General features: G+C 37.9%; 1 protein-coding gene across 2 annotated transcripts in view; it reads left to right on the top strand.

The window, feature by feature from the left end:
- STIL (STIL centriolar assembly protein) overlaps window positions 1–20512 on the top strand; it is a 48748-nt gene that overhangs the window by 21368 nt on the left and 6868 nt on the right. For both annotated transcript variants that reach the window (XM_059689671.1, XM_059689672.1), the window contains exons 9-14: window positions 1245–1395; window positions 5270–5379; window positions 6416–6530; window positions 7657–8625; window positions 14390–14555; window positions 18046–18277. In XM_059689671.1, coding sequence (XP_059545654.1) covers window positions 1245–1395; window positions 5270–5379; window positions 6416–6530; window positions 7657–8625; window positions 14390–14555; window positions 18046–18277 — 1743 coding nt within the window. The remainder of the gene's footprint in view (window positions 1–1244; window positions 1396–5269; window positions 5380–6415; window positions 6531–7656; window positions 8626–14389; window positions 14556–18045; window positions 18278–20512) is intronic.

Below are 20512 nucleotides of genomic sequence, written 5' to 3' on the forward strand. Positions count from 1 at the left end.
ACTGCTTAGCGTAGCTTAGGTACTTTAGAGCATTCTGATCAGTGATCTTGGCTAACCCCAGAGAAAGAAGTTGGGCAGAATAAGCGTTCTGCCTCTCCAGCCTTCGCTGCTTTGTTTTGTTTGTAGTGTAATATATCCCCAAACTATTTCTTCTTTTAACATTTTATAAAGTAGGGACAACTACTGAAGGTATTATTAAATAGTTGGTTTTAGTATATATTTTAAAGACTCTTGATGACTTTTTGTAAGGAGTAAAAAAGTAAATGTTCTCTTTATATGTGTTTATAATAGTGAAACATTGTAAGTAAAGTCTAGGAAAATCAATAATGGCATATCTAAAATCATAATACTGGTAGTTGCTAAAAAAAGAATAAGGATGCCTGAGGTGTAATATTGAAAATGACATGGAAAGAAATCCAGGATAGTTAAATAAGAAATAGCAGTTGCAAGTCATGTGTATCGTATGGACTCGTTTTTGTTAAATTGTATAAAATGTCCTTGTATGCCTAGGAGAAAATCTGGAAAGATATATACTAAACTGGAGACTGGAGTGGGGTACTTTTCATTTTCTATTTTATATTCTTGTGTTGTTTGAAGTTTTACAAGACATTTTTTTCATAATAAAATGTATTTTTTTAAAAATATATTTTATTGATTTTTTACAGAGAGGAAGGGAGAGGGATAGAGAGTTAGAAACATTGATGAGGGAGCATCAATCAGCTGCCTCCTGCACACCTATTGCGGATGTGCCCACAACCAAGGTACATGCCCTTGACCGGAATCAAACCTGGGACCTTTCATTCCGCAGGCTGACGTTCTATCCACTGAGTCAAACCGGTTAGGGCATAATAAAATGTATTTAAAAATTAAAAATTGCCCTGGCCAGGTAGCTCCACTGGTTAGAGCATTGTTCCAATATGCCAAGGTTTCAGGTTTGATCCCTGGTCAGGGCACATGCAAGAATCAACCAATAAATGCATAAATAAGTGAGATGACAAATCAGTGTTTCTCTCTCTCCCTCTCCTATTCCCTCTCTCTCCTATTCTCTCTCACCCTCCCCTCTCTTAGGAAAAAATCAATGAAATTATAAATTAATAACATTAAAAAGTAAACATGAATTTGCTCCCCAGTTTTCTCCCCAAAATTTTAGTCTATTAACTAGATTGAGAGATTCATATAGAGTTCTTTGAGTATACTCTTGTTACCCTCAGTAAATTTTAATTAAATGACATTTTTTCATCCAGGGTTTTTTCAGAATCTGGAAATTTTATTGTAGTTCTATATTCTGTGACACATAAGGATCCTGAGTTTTATGAATGCCTCCCTTGCGATGGCAGGTTACCTGACCTTCAATTCCAGCTACTAACCAGCAAGGAAACATTACATCTTTTTAAAGTAAGTGATTTGATTTGATTAATGATTGTTTAGAGTTGCATGTTATCAGGGTGTTTTTTTTGCATGTTGTCAGTTTAAGCCCAATATCCAAAGTAACTATTAGGCTTTGTGTATTTAAAATCAATCTTACTAAATATTACTTTATTCATTTATGGTTAATTTTGTTTCATTAACTTTAGGTCATATTTCCAGAACTAAATTATAATACGGGGTCAAAGGTTATCCACAGAATAGCTTGCCTTTTTTTTCCTCCCTAAAACCTTTGAACGCGATATCAATAATTTACATGTTGTATCATTTTATGATATGGAGAGTTAATTTGTAATTTTAGTGTTTTCTTTGTCCTAATTATTACTTTTAAAATATAGGGGTGTAACTGATGGTTTTTCACACTTAAAAGTCAGTGTTAATCACACTAGTATATAATCCCAGAAATCAGAATATCTTGTTGCTGTAGCTAATAAATACATAAAAATACATATGTGTCATTTTGTAAAAACATTCAAAAACCACTTTTCAGTAAAATGATTAGTTCTAGATCTCAGATCAATAATAAAAAAATTCTGCATTTTATTACAAAAAATATTGAGTAACTGAATAACCATGTGTTTTCACTCAGATCTTATTTTGTGCCTGATTTCATTTTATTTATAGGTTGTATCAGTTTATGAGTTAAGTTTTTGCATTTCAATTGTAAATATAATCATCTTAAACAAAATCTAATTTATTTCTATTTTAGAAACATCATTTACTCATTTTATTCTTTAGGTTGTATCAGTTTAAAGTTACCCTTTTAACTGAATCCCTATTTATTGAGGGAGTTATATAATACAGGTGATTAATACTTTACTTTTGTAGCAGGGACATGGACAGTATAAAAGAGGTAGTTACATAAAAACAGGACTACTATGCGATCCAGCAGTTTCACTGCTGGGTATTTATCTGGAGGAAATGAAAACACTAATTCAAAAAGATAACAGCACCCCCATGTTCAGTGCAGCATTATTTACAATAGCTGAGGCATGGAAGCAACCCTAAGTGTCCATCAATAGGTGAATGAATAAAGAAAACATGGTACTTATATATAATGGAATATTATTCAGACATTAAAAACAAGAAAATTTTGGCACTTGTCACTTAGCATGAAGGCATATGCTAAGAAATAGAGAAAGACAAATAGCATATGATCTCATTTATATGTGGAATATAAAAAAATAAAACGTAACTACAGAGAACAGATTGGTGGTTGCCAGAGGTGGAGTTAGGAAGGTTAGAGAAATGGGTGAAGGTACTATAAAGGTACAAACTTCCATCTATAAAATAAGTAGGTTCTAGAGATGTAATGTACAGCCTGATGATTATAATTACTATATTGTATACTATCTATCTATCTATCTATCTATCTATCTATCTATCTATCTATCTATTTTCAGTTGACCATCGCAGTTCAAACCCACACTGTTCAAGGGCCAACTCTGAGGTTGGGAATCTGGGTATGCCAGAGGTCCAACTATTGTTATATGTGTATTTTCCTGCTCGGGATGTTGGCACCCCTAGCCCCTATTTTGTTTAAGAGTCAGTTATATTTGAAAGTTACTAAGAGAGTAGATCTTAAATGTTCTCATCATAAGAAAACAAAATTGTACTTAACACCTATTATCTATATGATAATAGGTGTTAATACAATTACTGTAGTGAGCATTTCATAATATATACAAATATCGAGTCTATGTTGTACCCAGAAACTAATGTTATATGTCAATTATCCTATATAATAAAAGTCTAATATGCAAATTGTCCCCTCAGACCAGGAGTTTGACTGCTTGCTATGATGTGGGCTGACCACCAGGGGGTGGTGTGGAACATGGCGGGCATTGGCGATGCACTGTGACCTCTCGCCGGCTACCTGGGGGCGGCTGGGGAGGGGGTGACGGGGACGGAGGTGCGATGGGAATGCGGGGTGTCCTCCGAGCTCGCTCTCACTCCCCCTGCTACCCTTCCCCAGGACGCCAGGGCTCGTGTGCTGGGGAAGGCCCCGTGCTCAGGTGCTGGGCGCCCGCAAGGAGCCCACCCTGCACCCGCATGGCCTCTTCTGGGTGAGCGGGGCTCCCCGTGGGTTCGTGCAGGAGCTGGTCTGCGAGGCTGGCTGAGAGAGAGCACACTGCCTGCTCGGCGGCGCCACTGGGCGGCCCAGAGGCCCATGCTGCTCCCCAGCCCGCTACATGCGGCCGCGCTCACCGCATCTCCGCTCACCGCATCATCGCATGGAACTCAGGTGCTGTGACTCAGGCGGAGGGCAGCACACAGGGGCCCGGGGACCCAGGTGCTGCCCAGGGCCCAGTGGTCAGCTGGGACCTGCCCTTCCATGCCAGATGCTTGCACTTGGATCACCAGCCAGACCTAGGGACTGCACCCATTCATGAATTTCATGCACTGGGCCTCTAGTATCACAATAAAATGCTTTTTTAATATAAAAGGTTACAGTTATAGAAATCAGAAATCTCCCTCTCCCCAGTGATTCAGAGCTACTTTTCATCTACTAGGTATACCAGTTAATAATGCAGATTTTTTTCAATAGATGGAGTTACACATATGTTGATATATATGCAATTTGATATATATGCTGTTTTGTTGTATTGACAGCAAGCTTCAAAACTTAATATGTCAAATTTGCTGAAGGTGTTAACATCATAGATATTTTTACACTTAGAAATGTCGAATTTTGTGCCCAAAAAAAGCATTTGCGGGAAGTTATAATTCATTATTTTGAAGAAGAAGTTATATATTTTGGGAAGTTATGGTGAACATGCTCCCCATCTCAAGATACTTGTGAATGCTGGTTTAAATGCTTTAAAAGTGATGATTTCAGTGTGAAAGACAAAGAACGTCCAGGTCAACCGAAAAAGTTTGAAGACCAATAATTACAAGCATTATTGATGAAGATGTGTGTCAAACTCAAAAACAACTTGCAGAAAGATTAAACATTGCTCAGCAAACAATTTCCGATCACTTACGAGCAATGGGAAAGATTTTAAAGGAAGGAAAAAGGGTGCCACTTCAACTGAACGAAAGACAAATGGAAAACCGAAAAGTCATGAGTAAAATGTTGCTTCAGCGGCATGAAACAAAGTCTTTTTTGTATCGAATTGTGACTGGCGATGAAAAATGGATTTATTTTGAGAATCCCAAGTGCACAAAATCATGGGTTGATCCAGGTCAACCATCAACATCGACTGCAAGGCCAAATCGCTTCAGAAAAAAGACAATGGTCTGCGTTTGGTGGGATCAGGAAGGTGTGGTGTATTATGAGCTTCTAAAACGAGGTAAAACCATTAATACTTATCGCTACCAACAACAAGTAATCAATTTGAACCACACTTTGATCGTAAAACAACCAGAATGGGCCAGAAGACATGGCAAAGTAATTTTGCTTCATGGTAATGCACCATCACACACTTCAAAACCAGTTAAAGACACGTTTAAAGATCTTGCCTGGGAAGTATTAACCCACCCGCTGTATTCACCAGACCTTGCTCCTTCAGATTACCACTTGTTTTGATAGATGGCACACGCACTTTCTGAGCAGCACTTCAAAACATAAGAAGAAATGGAAAATTAGGTCTCTGAATGGTTTGCCTCAAAACAAGAAAAGTTCTATTGGGGTGGTATCCACAAATTACCTGAAAGATGGGGGAAATGTGTAGCTAGCGATGGACATTACTTTGAATAAAGCACTTTTGATGTTTCTCTTGAAATTATCATGTTTTCTTTAATTACGAAATCTGCCATTATTAATTGGTACACCTAGTAAATAGAATTCTCTGGTGTTATACATGTCAAATTACATCTCAAAATATGACCTACTTTATTTCAGAATGTTGAACCTTCTGACATGAATCCAATACATTTTGAACTGAGTGCTAAAAGCCAAAATGCAGAAACAGAGTTTTTCAACAAAGTTTGTAAGAATCTTTCAATTAAGAGGTAAATGATACAATTTTATTATCTTTGTACTTTGAAGTTATTTTCATTAGTTTTTAATGAGTAATTAAATTAACTCCCCAATTATTTCTGATGAAATTGTTTGTATATCTTATATGTTTTTGCTTTAAATGCATTCCTTCATACTCAGTAGTTGGATGATAATTTTAATGAAGTGGCAGCTCTAATATGGTTCTTATTTGAGTTGATTTTTTACATAAAGGGAAAAAGTATTTGTCAAGCAGTTATCTTGCTTAGGAAGAAGCTTCCTGTTTTTGGTTAGTTTGCCTTTTGCTTGTTTCTTCCCTTCCTTTTAGTTTTAAAACTTGGGCCTATCAGATAAACTACTATACAAAAATAATTTCTCTACTGAAAAAGAAATAGTTTGTTTTAAAACTTTTAAAGCAAATACACTTGGGGATTATTAATTAAATAACAGTTTGTGACTTTGGGGGTCAGTATATCATCCATCCATGCTGCCTGCTGTCTGCTGAGGTTTTAATTTGCATCTTGGTCTTTGACAGTAGGTTCCTGCTGCAATGCGATCTATCTCATTACCCTGTTCAGGTCACTGGCTCTCTGTGTCATATCCATGCTGCACTGAGGTGTATGGCATATCATTCTGTATTCTCCATGTCATTCTTTGGTGTGTTTAAGACAGTAAATATGTATTTATCAACAGATTATAAAGTTTTTGATGGCAGGTGCTATGCCTTATTTATTTCTACATTCCTCCAAGTGGTTAAACAAAAGATGCTCAGTAACTTTTGATTTCTTGTAACATTAAGAATAACTAGGTTACTAGTAAATATGCCATATTCAGGCAAAGGGATATTTTATTAAGCATGAGTCCGATTGGGCCAGCTGTCCTGGGCAACTAACATAGGCCTGAAAAATAAAATAATCTGTGGTTGTCAGACATTAAGTTAAATGATCCAGATATGACTGTGGGTTACGAAAGCACTTTCTTCAACTTCAAAAAGAAAGAACAAACACTAGATTACTGAAGACTTTTTCTTATTTCCCCTCTACTCTTTAGATCTGCCCAAAAGCTATCTCCAGGGAAAATGCCAATAAATGATCACGACTCTGGTGTTGAAGATGAAGATCTTTCTCCAAGACCAGTTCCTAGTCCTCATCCAGTGAGTCAGAAGGTATCACTGAACTTAAAAAGTACTCACCTTGGTGGTTAGAAACCTAAAAGTCTCTTCATGTTAAAGCACTCAGTAATGCAACCTAAAACTTATTGAAATTTTATTCTAAGATATATCTACTTATATGTATGTGGCTATATCTATATATATTCTTCACAGGTAAATATAATTATTTTATGTAGATACATGTGTCATAAGTACATATTATTCCCAGAGAAAATTGAGACACAGATTGGTTAAGTTACTTGCCCAGTGTTAATTGCTAGTAAGTAGTAAAACTGGAATTCTGATTCAGAAGGTTTGATTTCAGAATCTGGTGCTTTTAACCCATATTAAAATATCTCAAACATATTTTCTAAACATTCCATGCTATATCACTAAAGCTTGACATTGGGTCTTTCTACCGTATTCTGAGAAAACATGCTGTTTGCTTTTGGAGATTGCTAATATCTCCTGCCATAATTTTTTTATTGCAGCCAACCAGTGGGTTATTTTAGGATTGTTGTGCCTTAATTGGATTAATGGCTTATTAGAAGGAAAAGGAATGGGAAAGATTTTTTTAAAGCAATATCAAGTTATAACCAAATTTAGCACAGTGAATATTTTGTTTACTCTTTCCTGCTCTCTTCCAACTCTTTTCAGTTGGTATCAGTAAAAAAATAACTAATTTTGCTGAGTGGGGAAATATTCTGAAATATTTATTGGAAGATTCCTTGTTATTCAAGATTCAGAAACATTATTTGCTACTAAATCTGTTGAAGGATTTTGCTTGTGATAATTTTTTTGCAGAAAGAGTAAAAACATCTATTGTAGAATAGTTTCTCATACTGTGATCTGTGACCTAAGTAATGTTAATCAGGGTCCCAATAAAAGGAGTTCCATCATTATATAAGTTTGTGAGATGCTTAGTTTCATTCTTTTCAGGCAAGCACCTTGTTTATTTTGCTCACAATTGTATTACTAGTGCCTAGCACATAGAAGATGCCCAGAAAATATTCTACATAAAGAATAAACCCTTTTTGATAAATAACTATATAATTTGGGAAATACTGGACTAAGAAAAGAGAAGCATATGTCTTTTTCCTAAGAAATACTTTTCCTCTTTTATTTTTTTTCTCATTTACAGGTTTCTAAGATCCAACCATCAGTTCCAGAACTTTCACTTGTGTTGGATAGCAATTTCATTGACTCAAACCCTCTGCCTAATCCTTTGGAAATGGTGAATAATGAAAATCCTCCTTTGTTGATTAACCAGTCTGAACACTTGGAACCACTGCAATCCCAGCTTTATGATGAGAAACACAGCCCAGAAGCTGAAGTTGGAGAGCCTTCCTTGAAAGGGCTTCCAAATCAATTAAGCCAGGGCACTACTCCTTTGAGACACTGCAAAATTCAACAGCTAGCTACTTGCCAGAATGAGAACACCCAGATAAGGAACAGTGTTAAACCATCTTCTCTTAACGGGCCACCTTCTAATGCATCTGAAAAGCTTCAAACAGTTTCTTCTGGAAATGCACACAAAGAAGAGTATTCTATAAGAGCTTCCACATTTAATTCCAGGCAGTCTTCTCATGCCCCACAGTCCCACCCACACAATTTTACTTTTTCACCTCATAATTCAGGAAAACCAATGGAATTTCAGATACCTACTCCTCCATCACCATCTTACTATTCCACAAATGTTTGCACTTGTTGTCAGCATCATGGCCATATTCGGTATAGTCCAGTAAATTCTTGGCAAGGAATGAATACCGTAGGATCCGTTCAAGACCTCCAGTCTGAAGCACTTCAAAAGCATACATTATTTCACCCAAGTGGATGTCCAGCTCTGTGTCATAATGCATTCTATTCTTCAAGTAGTCCTGTAGCCTTGAGACCTCAAGGAAGCATGGGTGGTTGCTCTCCCCACAGCAATGTAGAGCCGTCGCCTGTAGCAAGACTACCTTCACATGTGGACTCCTATAACCTGCGGCCGTGTGCAGTGTGCATGCACACACCCAAGACTGAGTCAGATAATGGAATGATGGGACTATCTCCAGATGCATATAGGTTCCTCACAGAACAAGACAGACAGCTGAGACTACTTCAGGCACAGGTTTGCTGGGAGCTTTCTTAGTTCTTTAAAATTTCTGGTATTAAAGTGGTTTCTGAAAAATAACCAGCAACTCTTCAGTAATTATATGTTATGGAGTGGAATTGTAGAATGTCAGAACTAGAAGGAGCCTTGGAAACTGAGTTCTGGCCCTTGTTTTACAGATAAGTAAAATGAGGATAGAGAGAGAAAATAACTTACCTAATGACACATTGCTAATTGGGAGTAGAATCAGGACTAGAAAACAAGCCTTCATTTTTCTGTTTTGTGCGTATCCTAACCTACAACATAATTGTATTTTTCTTTTCATTTTTTGCTTCCAATGAAAAGTCTATATACCTTACTAAATTTTTATAGACAACTAAATACAGGGTAGGGCAAAAGTAGGTTTACAATTGCTCATGTCCTATATAATAAAGAGGTAATATGCAAATTGACTGTCATGCCCACGCACAAGATGGCCGCCCCATGTGGTCACAAGATGGCCAGCAGGGGAGGGCAGTTGGGAGCAATCGGGCTGGCAGGGAAGTAGTTAGGTGTCAATCAGGCTGGCAGGGGAGTTTTTAGGGGGTGATCAGACTGGCAGGCAGAAGTGGTTAGGGGCAATCAGGCAGGCAGGCGAGCGATCGGGAGCCAGCAGTCCCCGATTGTGAGAGGGATGTCCTACTACTGGCAGTCGGACATCCCCCGAGGGGTCCCAGATTGGAGAGGGTGCAGGCTGGGCTGAGGGGCCCCCCTCCACCCCCAGTGTAAAATAATAATACAAGAATAAACTCTTTGGTGCACGTACTCACAACTGTAAAGTTACTTTTGCCCCGCCCTATATAAGGGCTGCACAATGTATTCTGATACGGCTCTAGTTTGTGAACCCTATATAGTATGTATACTTAACCCTAAGAGAAGAGTTTTAGAACCTCTTTAGTGTACTAGTATCTATAGTAGGCTTGTTCCACTCATTTTATTCTGAAAGTTTCCTTTCCTCTGGTCTTTATGGCAAAGTTCTTAGTCTTTTAACGATATTCTTGCACAGTCGAGTCTTTAAGTATTGCCTTTTTTTCCTTTTCTTACTGACAGCCCTCTTCCGCATACCTACCCCAGATCATTCCTTCCTTTCTTTCCCCCCACCCCAGTGCAAATGGAAACAACCCAAAATATACTTCATTTTTTCCCCCATGATCCTGTAATTATGCAAATATATGTATAATGGGCATACATACATGTGGGATTTTTTTTTAATCTTTGTTTTATAAAATTGGAATCATAGTGTTTGCATTTTACAAAACCAAAAGATAATGATATTTTTCAAATTTAAGAACTTACAGAGGCTAAAAATCTCAGTTAATTGGGATTTATATAATCAAAATGTAAATTATAGATTACTGGCTCTAATCTCAATTATCTGAATCACTATACTTGGATAATATAAAAGGCGATATAAAAAATGCTTCTATGCTAAATACATGTAGTATTTTGCTCATGTGAATTTTTTTTTAAAATATATATATATTTTATTGACTTTTTACAGCGAGAAAGGGTGAGGGACAGAGAGCCAGAGACATTGATGAGAGAGGAACATCGATCAGCTGCCTCCCGCACACCCCCCCACTGAGGATATGCCCGCAACCAAGGTATATGCCCTCGACCGGAATCGAACCCGGGACCCTTCGATCCGCAGGCCGACGCTCTATCCACTGAGCCAAACCGGCCAGGGCTCATGTGAATTTTTTGTTATTAATCCTCACTTGATATTTTTTCCATTGAGGGAGGGATGGAGAGAGAGAGAGAGAGAGAGAGAAAGAAACATCAATGCGAGAGAGACACATTGATTAGTTGCCTCCTGCATGTGACCATCTAAGAGTTGGGAGCAAATCCACAACTCAGGTTTGATGCTCAACCACTGAGCAACACTGGCCAGGCAAGATATGTATTTTTCATGATTCTCAGATGTCTGGCCCCATATAAATATATTGAATAATATATTTTTTGTTAATGATTTAGAAATGCATTTGTATTGTATGATGAAAGTATCATGTGTTTACATCTATTTTGGTGCTGTATTTTGCTCTGTTGATCTGCCTATCTATTCTAGCACCAATACCATTCAATTTAATCACTATAGCTTTATAATCAGTCTTCTACACAGTGTTTCATAGGTGATTTCTCTAAACCTCACTTTATCATCTGTAAATTTTGAGTAGTGATTGCTATTACATGTACTCATGTGTATTATACATGTACTAGAGACCCAATGCACGAATTCGTGCATGGGTGGGGTTCCTCGGCCTGGCCAACGATTGGGGCAGTGGGAGGTCCGCTGGGGGGAGGGGCCGAAGGAGGTTGGTCAGCCAGAGGGAGGGACAGTGGGAGGTTGGCTGTGGGAGCGCACTGACCACCAGGGGCAGCTCTTGCATTGAGCGTCTGCCCCCTGGTGGTCAGTGCACATCATAGCGACTGGTCGTTCAGTCGTTCTGTCACTTGGGCTTTTAAATATTTAGATAAGTACTTAGTGTAGGACCTGGCTATAGTAAGTACTCAGCGAATTACAGCTAGTTTATCTCCTAAAAGTACATAAACTATTTTGTATTAATGCAGTTTAAATTTCTACTGATTTTAACAATTTATTAATAATACTTATTTTTCTATACTAATAAAATTAACTTAAAATTAATGAGATGAGATGAACACAATAGTATAACTTATAGGGAAGTAGAAAATCACATTGTTTAGAAAGGGAGGCTCTTCCACTCTTAAGTATATATCAAAAATAAATATTCACACAAAAAATTGTATATAAATGTCATAACACCATCTACACTAATAAAAGAGAAAAATGGTAATTGGCGTTCGACGATTGCCGGGAGCCGGTCCATCCTTGCTGTTTCAAGGGACCTGGCATATATGGCATACGGTTCTTAATATGTTTGCTCACCTTCTTGGCGCTGTGTTTTAACCAAGGTCACCTCTCCGAGAAAGGTTGTTTCCCCACGTAGGAATTTTTCCCTGAAGTCAGGGAGGGGATGCCTCTCCTAGAAAGGTTGTTTCCCCAGGTAGGAATTTTTCCCTGAAGTCAGGGAGGGGATGAAACTCCTTAACTAAGTGCCAGGCGGGTAGTTAATCACTACAAACAATCATGCTTAAGCTACATAATCTTTACTACCTGGAATGGAGATAAGAAACACCCTAACCTTTGTAATAGAGATTGATAGGATTGAATCAACTGGTATAAATACAGATGTAACCAGACAGAGAGACAGAACTTCAGACACAGAACTTTGGAGACAGGGCTTGGAAGACAGGACCAAGAGAGACAGAACTCAGAACACAGAACCTACAAAGAACGTTCTCTAGAGACAGAAGAACTTCGCTGGCGAGAGCATGCCGGAGGATCCTGGACAGGGACTGGCCTGGGAGCCTGGAGGCGGAGCCTGGCGAGAGAGCATGGCAGGGGATCCTGGACTGAACCTGACTGCGGAGATTGGCAGGAGAGCCTGACTGGAACCTGGTGACTGAGCCTGGCTGGAGAGCCTGGACGGAACCTGTCTGGAGATCCTAAGCAGAACCTCTCTGGAGATCGAGACCAGAACTTGGCTGGAGATCCTGGCTAGGCTGCTGATCAACTGAACGCTGTCTCCGTGTCATTCCTTCTTCGCCGACTCCGTCTACGCCTTTGGGGACCCCTGGACCTGCTGGGGCTGGACCCCGGCAGACGATACCCTTTTCATTGGCTAATCAGGGCTATATGCAAATTAACTGCAAACTATGATTGGCAGTTAACTGCCAACTAAGATTGGCAGTTAACTGCCAACAAGATGGCGGTTAATTTGCATATGTAGGCACAATGCAGGGAGGCGAAAGGGAAAGCAGGAAGAAGCCCCCTGCCACTGACAGTGATCGGAAACCCAGGGGGGAGCTAAGAGCTGGGGGGCAGGGCAAAGGCGGCCCTGGGGCCGCCTTTGCCCTGCCCCCCAGCCATGATCGGAGAATCAGGCGCCTTTGCCGCCCTGGCCAGTGATAGCAGGAAGTAGGGGTGGAGCCAGCGATGGGAGCTGGACACAGTCGAAGCTGGCAGTCCCAGGAGCTAGGGGTCCCTTGCCTGGGCCTAAAGCGGAGCCCACGCGATCGCGGCGCCCCCGCTGCCACTTCAGGTCCCCACTGCCCGGGCCGGACACCTAGGCCAGAGGCGTTAGGCCTGGGCAGGGGCGGAGCCTGCAACCACGGGGAGCTGGGGGTCCCCTGCCCAGGCCTGACACCTCTGCCGGAGGCCTCAGGCCTGGTCAAGGGGCCGATCCGGTGATTGGTGATCGGAGGGTGATGAGGGTCAACTCCTCTGGCCGAGGCATCAGGCCTGGGCGGGGGGCTGATCTGGGGATTGAAGGGATATGATGGTCCCCTTGCCCAGGCCTGAAGCCTGGGTCAGAGGTGTCAGGCTTGGGCGGGGGGTGGAGCAAGCGATCAGAGGGAGATGGGGGTCCCCTGCCCAGGCATGATTCCTGGGCCAGAGGCCTCAGGCCTGTGCGGGGGCCAGAGCCAGTGATCGGGGGGAGATGGGGGTCCCTTGTCCAAGCCTGACACCTCTGGTGGAGGCGTCAGGCCTGGGCAAGGGGCCGATCAGGCGATCGGAGGGTGATGGGGGTCAACGCCTGAGGGCTCCCAGTATGTGAGAGGGGGCAGGCTGGGCTGAGGGACACTCCCCCCCCCCCCCAGTGCACGAATTTCGTGCACCGGGCCCCTAGTTATATATAATAGCCCAAAATGAAAATCACCCTAAATATCAATCAACTAATGAATGGATAAACACAATGTGACATATACATGCAATGGGATATTATTCATCCATCAAAAGGAATAAAGTATTGATAGATACTATAGCATGAATGAACTTTGAAAACATTATGCTAAGTGAAAAATTAAGATAATAAGGCCACAGATTGTATGGTTGTGTGTATATGAAATATCCAGAATAAGTAAATCTATAGAGACAAAAATTTCTGGTTGCCAGGGCTACAGAGAGAGACTGCTAATGGGTATAGAGATTTTGGGGGGGGATTGATGAATATAAACTTCATAAATACACTAAAAAAACATAGAATTGTATACTCTAAAGGAATGAATTTTATCGTATGTGAATTATACCTCAATTTAAAAAGGAGGAGGGGACGTTTTTGGTGGTGGAGCCTTAGCTTTGCTACTTTTTAATTATGTGACCTTGGGACTTGTTAATTTTTAATGCCTGAAGTTTTCTAATCTATAAAATGTATCTAATATGTTCTTCATAGGTTGTAAAATTCTACATAAAAGCTCTTAGGATTAGTGTCACGTAAACAGGAAGCACTAAGTAACTGTTAGCTATTATTAATATTTCCAGTTTCAGCATGGCCAACCATGGGCAATTCTGATTAACTTTATAAGAAGAATCTTGTGTAAATATGTTTAACATTTGGTACATGGAGTTGAGATATACCTTCTACCATACTTTTAATTTTTAAGTGAAATTTTTAATGAAATGTAGGATTGAATTGTTAACATTTAAGCTTTTCTACATGAGTGTCAATTTAGGAATGCTAATCCACTTTTAAATTTATATATAGCCCAAAGTGTTTCTTAATAACAAATGATAATGATTCTCTACATTGAATAAGTTTTATGGTATTATCTAGTTGAAATGTTAGAAAATATAGTTAAAGTTCAGTTATATTTATAACTGGGGCACTATGTAATTCATATTTAAACTCACTCTCGGTTTAAAGTATGTTTTTAATTGTTACAGATTCAGCGTTTATTGGAAGCACAGTCTCTTCAATCCTGTTCCCCTCAGACAACTACCGTTGAAAACAAGGGGCAGACTGCAAGACAAGTGGAGTTGGTTTCCATGGAAGCACAGTCACCCCCTGGTTTACACATGAGAAAAAGTGTAAGCATTGCTGTGAGCACAGGTAATTTTTTTTTTTAATTTGTAAGGAATTTTTTAAAATGCTTTTCATGTCTACTTTAAAATGTTTTTACATTGAAATTGGTGCATGGTACAAATAGAACCAAGACCAAGGTAATAAAGTATAACTTTTTAAAGTTTTTGTGTGATTTTCCTCTTGATGAAGTAAAAGTATACCTGAAAACAGTTATGAAACTACATAACAAAATACATTGTTTTGCTACTTTCCCAGGCTGGACCCAATTCTGATAAGATAAATCATCTGTAGTGTGAGAGATCAGGGAAGGTTTCATCAATGCACTGTTACTGAATCTGGGCCTTGAAGGGTATGTAGAATTTTAGTAGGTGGAATTCAGAGATGACAGAACAGATTGGGTAGAGAAAATAATATGGGCTCGGTAAAGAAACACAGGGCCCTGAGTTGTTCAGTACTCTACATTACAATGTTAAGGAGAGCCTTTTTTACATCTTTTACAAAGGACTATCTACTTTATTTGGTAAGCAACATTGAAGGCACAACCATGAAATCTTCAAATACAACTTTGTGTCCTCAGGTTCCAGCAAGATGTCTGGTACATAGGGTAGTGGTGATAAGAATGAAGAGGAAGAGTCATGTAAGATGTTAATAAGTTTTGATAACTGATTGAATATAGCCATTGAGGAAGAGGGAGATTCAAAGCTAAATGCAGTATCATATCCTAAATTGGATCCTAGAACAGAAAACATTAGTGGGAAAATTGCTGAAATCCAAATAAAGTCTCTAGTTTTAGTTAATAGCAATGTGCCAATGTTAGTTTCTTGATTTTGAAAAACGTATCATGGTATTTTAAGATGTTAACATCAAGGGAAACTGGATGAAGAATATACTGGAACTCTCTATTACCTTCTCTGTAAGACTAGAATTATTCTAAAATTAAAAGTTACCCCAGGATTTTAAGCCTAGATGATAGAGGGAATGGTGATAATATTGAACAGAAGAAGGCAAGTTAGAGAAGCCAAGGAGAGTGGATGAGTTGAGTCCAGTCTGTTGAGATTGAGCTACTTTGGAAATGAAGAGTGGAGGTGAGTTAATGACATAAGATTTGCAAAAGTGACAGATGAAGATTTCAGCCAGAGAATAAAAATTTAAGAGGGATAATAAAGAATGAAGACAGACTTCTATATTCTTTTTCTGGAGGGGAGCAAAGAGTGAGGGTAGCAAAAACTTCATGCACATTCATAAATTGTATTACTCAGTGTAGGTTCTTTGGCTACAACATAAACCACTTTGAACTAATTTAAGCAAGGAAGGAGAGTTTATTGCGAGAAAATGTGGATGTTTCATGAAAGCCAAGGCCAAGAATGGGGCTAGACTTCAGGAAAAAGACAATTAGAAACTAGAGTACTGTTAGGACCACCCAATTATTCTTTGTGGCTCTTTTACTCAGCTCTTTCTGCAGTCTTCAGTGCTTTACATTACAAAATATAGCTCACCCAGAGTTCCAAAGTTTATGTGTTACGTAATTCTAGCATAAGCACAAACCAAGTCAATCCCAGTATCAAATTGCAGAGAACCTGCTGTAACTGGTTTGGCTCAGTGGATAGAGCGTCGGCCTGAGGACTGAAGGGTCCCAGTTTCGATTCCGGTCAAGGGCATGTACCTTGGTTGCGGGCACATCCCCAGTAGGAGGTGTACAGGAGGCAGCTGATCAGTGTTTCTCTCTCGTTAATGTTTCTAACTCTCTATCTCTCTCCCTTCTGCTCTTTAAAAAAATCAATAAAATACATTTTTAAAAAAATTGCAGAGAACCTGAATGGCCAAGTTTGGGTTAGATTTTATTGTCTGATTCAATGGTAAGGGCATTGAGAATCACATAACAAGAACATATCTCCTGGGGTTCCATCTTAGTTAATTGCAGGGGTGACAGTTCCCAGGGAAAGTGTGTGTATATGTTGTAGAGGGATGGTGGAGAAGGAGCTGTGGATATTGTAAACTAAATAAACATACCAGAAGTGCAGTTTTCTCTTATGCCCTCTTGTAAAATTCTGTACATAACTGTATTACAGTTGTTTATCATCTGTATATGTCATAAACTAAGCATCTGGAACAACATAACACCTAAATGTGTGCTGAATAAGTGATAATCGAGTAAAGTTACTCACATTTGAACTTATATTCTGAAATGATTTGAAATGTTTTCAAGCATGATGTATATAGAATTCAGTATTTTAAAACTTTATGTATTCAAATTCGGAGTTGTTACTTATATACAGAAAAATAAACTATTATTTGGATTAAATGGCTCTTAGAAGCACATTTATTCTATAATAATACTTAATTCCCCAAAGAGTATATAATGATACATATTCAGAAAGAGTAGCAGTGCTTATGTAACTTTTTCAAAATTGCCCCTAAAACTTTTTAATGTTTAGGTGAATACAAGATTAAATCATTCTTGTATTATTTTCATAAAATTATCCAAGTGGGCCACAAAGTAGAGTCCATTTTGGCTTGGATTTACTTTTTGGTTTTAACTATTTAAATCATTTTATAAAGCCATATTTCCTGAATTGTAGAATGTATACTGCTGAGTTCAAAAGATGACTTGGGTTGGTATACAGATGAATATTTTACACTTTGTAGGTATATTCTTAGAAGTATTGGGGAAAAAATATAACTCTTCTGATTGATGATTTCTTGGAAATGATGAAGCTAGGTAAAAATTAAGTGAGTTGACAAAGAAAAATAGCAACCAAGTAATACATGCAAATAAATTATGCAACTGATCCATAAAATTAGGGTAACATTTGATTTTTAAATACATGCCTTATATTACATATGTCTGATACATCCCTAATATAGCCTTATAAATATTGCATTTAAGTATCAAAATCAGAAAGCCTAAGGATTTGTATTTTATATATTTTCTGTTTTTTAGAGCAGCAGTTATCAACACACACACACACACACACACACACACACACACACACACATACGCACATACCAAATTGTATTCAGAACCTTAATATGTAAAACATCACTTGAGAGCCATACCTCTTGAACAGCGGTTCTCAAGCTGTAGGTCGCGACCCCTTTGGGGGTCAAATGACCCTTTCACAGGGGTTGCCTAAAACCATCGGAAAACACATATATAATTACATATTGTTTTTGTGATTAATCACGATGCTTTAATTATGTTCAATTTATAACAATGAAATTGGGGGTCACCACAAGATGAGGAACTGTATTAAAGGGTCACGGCATTAGGAAGGTTGAGAACCATTGCTCTTGAAGAATCAGGGCCCAGAATATGCCCTTCCCCCTTTGTACCCCAGTTTTCTATTTTTTCACCTTCCACTTAACTCTTCGTGACATTTCTAAGGAAATATAATCTGAAAACAGTTCTAGGTAATTTTGTTAAAATAATATAGTCTTATGTAACAAAAGTTTGTCAGAGAATTATTTTTGTAGTGGAATATTTGTTTCATTATCTGCTAAAACATTTTATCTCCAGGTGCTAGCTTGTTTTGGAATGCAGCAGGTGATCATCAAGAACCTGGCTCTCAGCTGAAGCAAGATGATACCAAGATTTCCAGTGAGGACATGAATTTTTCTGTGGATATTAATAATGAAGTCACAAGTACTCCGGGTAGTGCATCTTCACTAAAAGCAGTTGATATTCCCAGTTTTGAAGAGAGCAACATTGTTGTGGAAGAAGAATTTAATCAGCCACTTTCTATATCCAAGTAAGGTCTCTTTGACTCAATATTTATCCCACTTTTTTTCTTTATATAAATTCTAAGATTCTTTTGGTGATCTAACTCTTATGTGCATGTTAACCCATGCCTACATCTACATCTACATTTATTTCTATATGTATCTATCTGTATTTGAAAATCCTTGACTTCATTCCAGTCTTCTGATTCCAATCCTACACCCTTTTTTCTTATTTAAAACTTCTTTCCCCAACAGTGAAAAACCTGGCTCTTGTTATTTACACTACACTTACTTAGTCTTTCAGTCCTAGTATACACATACAGTAGTTTCAGCATTACTAAAAATCCTGAATTTTACTAGAGTAAATTTACTAGAGTATGTTTGTGTATAGTTTTTATCTTTAGCCTTACAATATTCAGTGAAAATACCTTTTTTAAAAAAGTTATTTGGGTTATTTTTTCTTCCCTATTCCCTTATGTTATTTTTTTTGCATTGCCATTAGGTGTTACTATTTGTACTCCATTTTGAGGTCCTTCCATATTCTGGTTTTGTTTTTTTCAGTGTGTGAAACATCATTCTGGTTCTAACAAACCAAGCTATGTAAAAAGATAAACACATAGAAAATTGTTTCTTTTTCATCTGGGCTACCTTGATTCTAAATTCTGCTTTTTCCATTTCTTTTTTTACATCGGATCTCTTTAGTTATTGGCTTATCTTTCCTGTATTTATTTTGTACAAATGAGCTTATATATCTGTATTTTATGTTAGTTCTTTCTTACATGAAGTGTAGAAAAGTAGCATGCCATAGATACTCTCCTAAACTCTTTTCACTTGGCAGTATATCCTGGAAATCACTCCAAATTGGTTCCTAGAGGTCATTATATAGCAGAGATGTTAGCTGATTATGGTATATTTTGTGAATATTTTCTTCCAGTTTGTCAGTTGTCTATTGACCTTATTTGATGTTTTTTGCCATTTAATGGTTTTTTACTTTAGGTAATCAAATTTATTGACTTTTTTCTTTAGAATTATATCTTAACTGATATTTTACAGAGATTCATTTCAGCGAATAGTTTATTGAGATTATCATGTACCAAATGAGTGCTTGGCACTTCATATCAAGTTAAAATTAAACAGTATGGAAAAAATTGAAAATAAGCTGAGTTTTAAAGAACAGGTATGGTTAGAAAATTTATACCCTGTCTATAAAATGAAATATTATGTAAAGATCAAAACTTGTTTTTAAGAATATTTAATGAAATGGAAAGATACTCATGATGTAATATTAGGTTTTTAAAAGCAGCTTCAAAAGCTATAATATGGTTCAGTTTTTTAGAGAAAATACATATTTATAGAAAAAATATAGATGGGAACACTGAAAAATTAACAGGTTATCTCTAGGTATTATATTACCTGTGACTTTTATTTTCTTTATACTTGGTGTAACTTTAAGCAGTTACCTAACTAACCTCTGTGCCTCAGTTTCCTCATCTGTCAAATTAGGATAAAACAGCCGTGGGCAAACTACGGCCTGCGGGCCGGATCCGGCCCGTTTGAAATGAATAAAACTAAAAAAAAAAAAAAAAAGACCTTTTATGTAATGATGTTTACTTTGAATTTATATTAGTTCACAAAAACACTCCATCCATGCTTTTGTTCCGGCCCTCCGGTCCAGTTTAAGAACCCATTGTGGCCCTCGAGTCAAAAAGTTTGCCCACCCCTGGGATAAAATGTAGTGTCTATCCCAGAGGTCTTTTTGATAAAGAGTATATGAGATGATGCACCTGAAAGAGTGTATGGCCTTTTTTGCTAGCTAACATTTATTATTACTTTTCCCTATTTTCTACAATCACCACATATTACTGTTCTTACAAGAAATGTTTTTAAATAATGCTTTCCATAGTTATTTTATAAATATGTATTCTAATTTTGAAAGTAATAAATGCTCATTTGAAAAATACATAAAAGCATAAAGAAGAAAAATACCACCAAGTATGTAATGTGATTATAAATGTCAACCTAGGAACTCTCATTTGACAAGGATCTTAACTGTTTTAAGACTTGAAGTAAACAAATAATACATTTAAAATTTTCAGAGTATCTAAAAAATATGAATTAAGCCTTTCCTATCTTTAAATTCTAAAAAGCATCTAGTTCAGGAGAAATCAACAGGTTGTTTTCCAACTTTCCAAGAAAGCTGTCTAAATATATTATAAATAACATAACTCAAAAAGGTATCATGACCCAGCTTATATACAGCCTAT

Source organism: Myotis daubentonii, chromosome 3 (genome assembly GCF_963259705.1).
Source record: "Myotis daubentonii chromosome 3, mMyoDau2.1, whole genome shotgun sequence".
In the NCBI taxonomy this organism is placed as follows: domain Eukaryota; kingdom Metazoa; phylum Chordata; class Mammalia; order Chiroptera; family Vespertilionidae; genus Myotis; species Myotis daubentonii.